Source organism: Sinocyclocheilus rhinocerous, unplaced genomic scaffold, assembly GCF_001515625.1.
Source record: "Sinocyclocheilus rhinocerous isolate Xijiao unplaced genomic scaffold, SAMN03320098_v1.1 scaffold579, whole genome shotgun sequence".
Lineage (NCBI taxonomy): Eukaryota > Metazoa > Chordata > Actinopteri > Cypriniformes > Cyprinidae > Sinocyclocheilus > Sinocyclocheilus rhinocerous.
This window is the reverse complement of record NW_015666542.1, coordinates 1332265-1340613: the sequence shown is the minus strand read 5'-3', so window position 1 is coordinate 1340613 and position 8349 is coordinate 1332265. Positions and strand designations below refer to the sequence as shown.

At 34.8% G+C, this 8349-nt stretch overlaps 1 protein-coding gene across 3 annotated transcripts in view; it reads right to left on the bottom strand.

Moving 5' to 3' along the window:
* LOC107732672 (arf-GAP with coiled-coil, ANK repeat and PH domain-containing protein 2-like) overlaps positions 1–7971 on the bottom strand; it is a 46766-nt gene extending 38795 nt beyond the window's left edge. For all 3 annotated transcript variants that reach the window (XM_016544075.1, XM_016544074.1, XM_016544076.1), the window contains exon 1: positions 7588–7971. In XM_016544075.1, the coding sequence (XP_016399561.1) occupies positions 7588–7640 (53 nt within the window). In that variant the 5' untranslated portion in view covers positions 7641–7971. The remainder of the gene's footprint in view (positions 1–7587) is intronic.
* Between the last annotated feature and the right edge of the window lie 378 nt (positions 7972–8349).

Sequence of the window (8349 nt, the reverse complement as noted above, 5' to 3'; positions counted from 1 at the left end):
TTTTTTTTATCCTGCACTCCAATTAATATCAATCAAACTGCAGTTGGGTTGTTTTGATTAAATAATAATAACTAAAAAGTACAGCTAACTAAGACAATAAAACACAAGAAAAACACGATAACACAATAAAAAACATGATTTACGATAAATTAATTAAAAAAAAAAGTTATCTGTTTTTGTAAATAAACTCCTCATTTATAATATAAATTCACTCTTTGCATTGTTTAGATAGATAGATAGATAGAACGATAGATAGATAGATAGATAGAGTATACATTACACTTTACCTTGTATACATTAACTTTCTTCACTGCAATGTTATTTTAATATGATTGAGATACTATACAATTTTTATTGATTTTTTGAATTTGTTTTTATTTTTATATTTTATTTTTAATTTTTATTAAAGTTTTAGTAATTTTGTGGTGTGTGTTTGTCATTTTTGTTATGTCATATTTTGTCATGTATGTATGTATGTATGTGTTTGTTTGTTTATATTATGTCTAGTGTTGGGTGCCATACCAATAAATAGAAAAGTGTCAATGTGAATTAAAAAAAAAAATTATAAAAAAATAAATAAATACTACTACTAATAATAATAATAATATTAATAATAAATAATCATGTAAGCCAAGTAACGTTTGGTTTGGTTAGTCCATATTATGTCTAGTGTTGGGTGCCATACCAATAAATAGAAAAGTGTCAATGTGAATTAAAAAAAAAAATTATAAAAAAATAAATAAATACTACTACTAATAATAATAATAATATTAATAATAAATAATCATGTAAGCCAAGTAACGTTTGGTTTGGTTAGTCCATATTATGTCTAGTGTTGGGTGCCATACCAATAAATAGAAAAGTGTCAATGTGAATTAAAAAAAAAAATTATAAAAAAATAAATAAATACTACTACTAATAATAATAATAATATTAATAATAAATAATCATGTAAGCCAAGTAACGTTTGGTTTGGTTAGTCCATTTTAAATCAGGAAACAGTCATGACGGGACATTTAACACAATCTTCCACTATACATAAATTAATGAATGGCCCAAATTACACACCATTTAATAAATCGGAAAATGTTTGTGGAAACCCACACAGTATTTTAAGCATGCGGCCCAAGAGCGTCACCTCTGTTCTTCATTATCCCACGCACACAGCTAAACTAAACCTCCTGAAACACATGGCTGTATTCAGTCTATCTTAAACCGCACTCTTCCGGTAACTCTGCTGTTATCTTGTTATGATACAAAGCTCTTGGTTATAGTTAATCAGCTGAGTTACGACTCTGAAGCACATCTTCCTGACAAAACGTCTGCTCCTTATTTTGGTCCCAGAGATTTTCCCAAAACAGCTCTGGCTGGAGCCGATGGTTGGGAAAGTGCTGACCGCAGTGAAGCGGGCTGCTGCTAATGAAATCTAGGCCATTGCCTCATATACTGAGAGCTGGAGCAGATCCAGAGACTGTGTGAGTCATGAGGAGGAACACATTCAACAACACACGCTAACACATCAAACATCTGCCTCCAGCATGATTAACTACCTGTCCCACGGAATATCAGTCAGGAGTCAGGACACCAACTAATCCCTCCAAAAAGACTATATATGAGCATCAAGCACTTCTTAAAAGAAATCTTAAAGGTGCAGTATGTAATATTGACAGCTACCGGCTGAAACTGGTACTGCAGTCCAAATTAAAAAAAATATTGGAGTTTTTCCCGCCTCATCTGCCTCAGACTCGATGCTCATGCAGGTTGCCAGGTTGAAGACACAACTGAAACAAGTGCAACTGACATTGTAATGGCGACGAGCCTTACACTATAAGTTGAGTTAATTTATCAGGGTTTTTTTAATACCTCTGGTCATACAGATTTTTAGATGGACGCCAAGGCTTTTTAGGACAGATTTTGTTTACTGGCTTCCATTGTTGCAATACGCGGTGTTTTCCATCAACTGGCAACCCAAGGTGTTGAAATACTATTGGTTAAACTGGGAGTGGGCGGAGTCATGCAGACCAAAGCAAAAACAGACATTCCGACACGGAACGCATATTTCAAAGTAGAATAACTGACTGCAGCGTTGTTTTTTTCAGAGAAACAAGTACATAAAGTTAACATGTTTCCAAAATATCTGCAAACATAATATGGTGTTTTTATGAATTAGTACAATTAAAAAAAAATAGATACAGCACCTTTAAGAGACTTCAAACAGGGCAATATGGATAAAACTAAAACCATAAACAAATTTTGAATTTAAAGTTGAATTTTAGTTGCCAATATTTCTCATATTTCTTCAATAAATATATTAAAACTAATAAATAAAAATTTTTCAAAAGAAAACCTAAAACAATTACAAAAATACAACAAAATTATTAAAACTTTAACCAAAAAGTGAGAAAATTGAAAATATACAAATAAAATCAAAGCCAAAATATTGACAAAAACTATAATAAAAAATATATTTCTGCTAAAATAACAGTCTCAAATGAGTCCCAAACAGAACTAAAGAAACTGAACCTACTTTATTTTAGAAACATTTCCACAGCAAGGGTAGAAATATTTTCTGATATTTTCAGCAAGGGTAGAAAATATTGTTAAAAAAACGTTTTAAATATTTTAAGAAAATAACATGGGAGCCAGTTATAAAAAATGTTTCTTGCACATTGAATGCATGTACTGTACTGTGTGTACTGTCTTTTCACATGCAAATGTTTATTTTTAAGAAATATTTTTTTTAGAAATATCAAATATTATTATTTCATAAATATAAATACATTATATATATTTACATTTGTTATGGTCATACCACATGACATTTTAAAACATGAACTAACCTTGCCTTGTCATAAAGAGGTCAAACTATGAATAAATCTTTTTTATTATTACCGATTTATTTTTTTATTAGTTTTTAAGGTGATGGAGATTTACCGCTGATTACAGAACCGGCTTTTCTGACAAGATGCGCGTTAAATATCGCATGCGATTTATCGTGCAGCCCTAATATAAATAAAATATTTGTTAGTGGTTCATGAATGGTCTTCCATTATATGAACTTAAACACAATGGGCCTCATTCATGAAACACGAACAGAACTAATTTGTTGTGTAAATCGTTCGTAAAGATGTTCTGACGTAAATTTTCGGATTCATGAAAGTGTTCGTATTTTCAAAATGTTAGTTGGTACGAAAGAAACGTACACCTGCTCCTTACCATGTGTAAATGGTGCGTAAAACTTTCTGTTCTTTTTGGCAAACTGATGACTGAATTTTGATGCACTGCCATCATAACATTTTACAAGTTTGTTGTCACTTTTTACCCAGCCGTCCAATCAATAGAGGAGGGGCGGGACAAATACTACACCGACCAATCATACTACTTGTACAACAACTGAACAACAGAGAAGTTAATATCGCTGGTTACTGCATTTTTATATTCAGTAATATTCTACAAAATGAGATACTAGTAATACGTTACTGCCGTGGATATTCCAAATCATAGCAATCAAAGAGTCTCAGCTGGAAAAACGCTGTGCCACCAAAGTGTTCAAGCGCCACCAGCTGGCCGTTTTCAGAAGAGCGCCTGACATTTTTCAGCAGGGTGGACACACGTTATTGAATATTTATTGTTAGGCATATGGCCTATTAGTCTTTTTTGCATATGCAATATACTGGAGCCAAACCTGAGAAAGTAAACCAGAATATTCCACTGCGTTCCTGGACACGCAATTTGCGTAGCTGTAATTCATAGGCGGGGATTATGCCAATTGTGAATAAGCGTGCACGAGTGCCCTATTTACGAATCATTGGAAATCATTAACATAATGTTAAAACGAATGTTTCATGAACGAGGCCCAATGGTCTTAATCTTTATGCAAAGTACAATTTCTTACTTTCTTTTGATTTTCGAGTGGCATACATATAACCTGTTATGATAGGTATCATGAAACTCACCCAAACAGAAAGAAAACATCGTTTGATGTCTGGATAACCTCATCAGTGATGTGGGACCACATTAATAAAATAACCAGCATCAAAGAACAAGAGGCAATACAGACGACTAAACAACTGAGAAGCAGGAAACCACATCAGACCTCTACTTGTCAATGTTGATCATAAAAAGCAGAACTATTCCTAAAGAGTGGACGGGGATTTGTTTATCCAGCTGGATTTAGTGGAGGAATCACACACCCACCTTCCTCAAAGATTTTGAGAATGAAAACGCAATTAACTTTCTACCAGGAGGTAGACGTAATGAAAGATCTCGAGATGAGTCTTCAGTTGGCTCAGCGCCAGTCTCGGGAGGATCATGGGAAACGAGGCTGAGATCAGGAGACGGAGCAGTAGCAGTGGATTTGACGCTCGGGTCGGCCCCTCTGTTGTGAATCTCTTCCTGCAATTGTTGGGAAACAATCTGGGATGAAAGAGAGGAGGAGGGGAGTTCCCGATGAGCTAAACCTCTGATTTTTAGAAAACCAATAACACCACGTAATGAGATGAAATGGAGGGAATTTTGCAGGCGAATCCTTGCCAACTATAAGATCTGCATATTCTCCAAACTCAAAGTTGAACTCCAAAAACCACTGGTCATTCAGAAGCCACCACAACACCAACAAAACTACAGGGACACTGACAAATAAGAGAGTCCAAGACAAAGATGAAAAGGAAAATGTTGATTTCATGCAGTAAAAAAAAAAAAAAAAAACATTTACATTTTCAATTAATTAATTATTATTTAATTCAGTTTAATAAAAATGTCATGTGGTGTAGCCATAAACAAAACAAAGATCAAAAGGAAAATGTTGGTTTCATGTGGTTTTAAAAACATTTACATACCATTTTCAATGAATGAATGAATGAATGAAAACGTTTATATAATTCAATTTAATAAATCTGTCATGTGGTGTAACCATAAACAAGACAACGATAAAAAAGGAAAATGCTGGTTTCATGTGGTTTTTGACAGTTAGCAGAAGCTAGAGATTACGGTTTATAAAGTTTTAAATATGAATATTTTTCTTACACAAATGCATCAATTCACTTCAGAAGGTCTTTATTAACCCCTGGAGCCGTGTGGAGCACTTTTTATGATGGATGGGTGCACTTTATTGGACTTCAAAATTTTGAGCACCATTCACTGCCATTATAGAGATGAGAAGAGCCAGGACATTTTTTGTTATATATATAATTCTAATTGTATTTGTCTCAAAGAAGAAAGTCATATACATCTAGGACAGCTTGAGGGAGAGTAAATCATGGGGTAATTGTAATTTTCTGGTGAACTATCCCTATAACAAACACCACAAACTGTTGCCTTCAGTTAACTAAAACATCTGAGCAAAATGTGTCTTTATATTTGTTCTTTAAACAATCAAAGCGGCATCTAACTTCATTTAGTTTGTAATCTCTAGCTTCTGCTAACTTCAGTGGTTTATTAACGCAATAAGCCCCAAGAAGCCGTGGTTTACAGCAAATTTATAACAGCTAAGGGGCGTTGTTATTTATAACAACAATATTTTAGCTGTTATAAATTCACTGTAAACCACGGCTTCACAGGGCTTATTGCTTTTATAAAACGGTTATTTCATATACGTAGTAAGGTTTCACATTCCATAAACGTAGTAAGGTTTCACAGAATAAAACAGAGCAAATAAAGTGTAATGATATTAATAAAAACAGTATTCCTCCACCAAACAATGTAGTTCCTCATGTTGCAACAAAGTGGTTGCCGAGCAACACACAAACGTAAACAAAGGTGTATGTTTGTAGAGTAATTTACAACAGCTTTGAACGCGGCTCAGCCAATCAGAATCAAGGACCGGAACTATCCGTTTTATAATACAGCACAACACAATGTGTTTACTGAGTCAAAGATGAAGTGAGAAGTTGCTAAAAGTGAAATGCTGAAGTGAAATGCATTTACTAAAAACAAAACAACACCTCTCCGATCAAAGCGGATATAAATTCGCAAACAGCAAAGTTAAACCTGGCACTCGCGCATAAATGGAAACAGACGTTTCCACGTGGACCGAGAGGCCCGTTTTTATCCATCGCCCTCACAATGCCAAGTTAAACACAGAAAATGGAAAAATTAGTATGAGCAGCAGTGGAAACTTTGCAACTGTAGCGTGTGAAATGATGACTTCTGTGCTGAAAGATAACCTTCAGATCATAGATAGGAGAAAAGTGCACACTAAAGTACAAAAACACACCGCACTCATTAAAATGGTGCAGCCTGTCTTATAGTAATTCATAACTTTGGAAACGTTTTCCTTCATGATCACAGTCTTTATAGAAAACAGTCCTGATGAGAGCCATTTCAGTCAGGGATTGAGGAAGTCATCACTATGGCATCACCGCAGCGAGTTTTACACGGCCAAGCATATTTTTTTCAGAAAATGTAAACATCAGTGGTTAACAAAGTACTTTTTCACTTTGCGTAAGAAATAGCATGATTCAGTGCAACCATCCAGCGGTTTCACATCCTCTCAGTTAAACCCAGGGCGTTTCTTTGACCGAGAAATTAAGAGATTGAAACGTCTTTTTCAATGTTTTCCATGAACATCTGCTCCTTATTTCTGAGAGGATGTTGTTATGAGAGAGGAGGGGGAGATGAAGGAGCAGAAAGCATAAATAATTCTTCCACAGAGATTCACTCGAGCTACACTAGATATGAGGACGCTTACTAATCAGTCAAGTTCACTTAACACAGGATTAGTATTTCTGGAATAACCTGAAGTAAAAAATTATGTATTCTATAACAGTCAGTTTTACTCACCCCCGTGTCTTTCTAAAGTATGATTTTCTTAATCTAAAGGGATTTTGGAAATAACTTCACACTGCTGTTTTACATACAATGAAAGTGAATGGAGAATGAGGCCGTCAAGCTCAAAAAATAGCTAAATTTAACTTGCGTCTAAGTCTAAGCTTTCTAAAACTTTTGTAGCATATTTGCAATAGTACACATGTCATACGGACTATTAATTACGGCAGGTTTTTGGTATACGTTGCCATTTTTAGACCTTGATGGCTCCAGTCCCCATCCACTCGCATTGTATAGAAAAACGAAAAGATCAGCAAGAAACATTCTGCTAAACATCTATTTTTGTTTTCCACAAAAGAAATACATTTGATACAAATTAAGGGTGAATTAATAATTAATGACAGATTTTTTTTTTTTGGTGAACTGTCCCTTTAACTGTCTTGCTCAAAGGCCCAGACCTGATTACAGATCTTCTTTATGCACCAAGAGCTTGTAACACTCCAAAGAGAAAGGAAACATTGAAATAGCATCATATGACCCCTTTAATCTTTGTTTGTTTGAATCTACAATCTTTCAGTCAGCAGCCCACATTTCTACCTAATAACAGGACCCACCACAACCAGATCCAACAGCAATTAAAAATTAAAGCCAAAAAATCTTCATATTTGGCAATAAATCAGGAAGACAATAGGAAAACTGACAAGTTTAAATTGTTTACATGGAATGAAACACACTTCTATTATCTTACATATATATATATATATATAAAACTCCAAAACAAACATCCATATTAAATGAGCTTAAGTTGAACGTCTTTCTCACCTGAATCTGGGAGAATCCTTGAGACATTCCTCGAAATCCACAGTAATCTTCATCTTGACTTGATCAGGTTTATAAACACAGATTAAGAGCTAACAGGCTAGCGTTAGCTCCCGTACAAACACGAGCAGCTCAAACTTCAGCTCAAATCACTCCAGAATCCCGAATAAACCCCACATATGAGCGCTGAAGTGCGATCTGCTCGTGTCAGAGGGACACGAAGCTGTGGAAATGGATTTTAAGAGCTGTAGTTCCTCCAGCATTAGCGAGTGGACTGATCTGAGGAGAGTAAATGAGGCAGTGGCTCAAATCCAAGTGCGCTGCCTATCTAGACTGCAGTTTTGGCCATGGGATTCGTCCTCAAGAACAGAAACGAAATCATTTGAGTAGAAACGAAATCATTCGAGTAGAAAGACATTTTGAATCCAACCGTAATTTAATAGTGGGCGGGGCTTAGTTTTAGTTCGCCTGTCAATCATCTTGAGCCTCACATCGGGTTGGCTGACGTGTCTTTGTAAGGCGGGGCTTTGTACCCACATGAAAAAATACTATAGAGATTTATAGAGTTTTTGAACCATACTATAGTAAAGTACTTTAATTAATTTGTTGTGGTAATTCTATAGTTGCTGTGGTAATATAACAACTATAGTAATATAAACAAATTACTTCGCCCAATACTGTACTGCGTTTTCTACAACTATAGGGTATATTATACTACAATACACTACAGTTTACTGTAGTAAAAACTAAAGTATACTGCAGTAT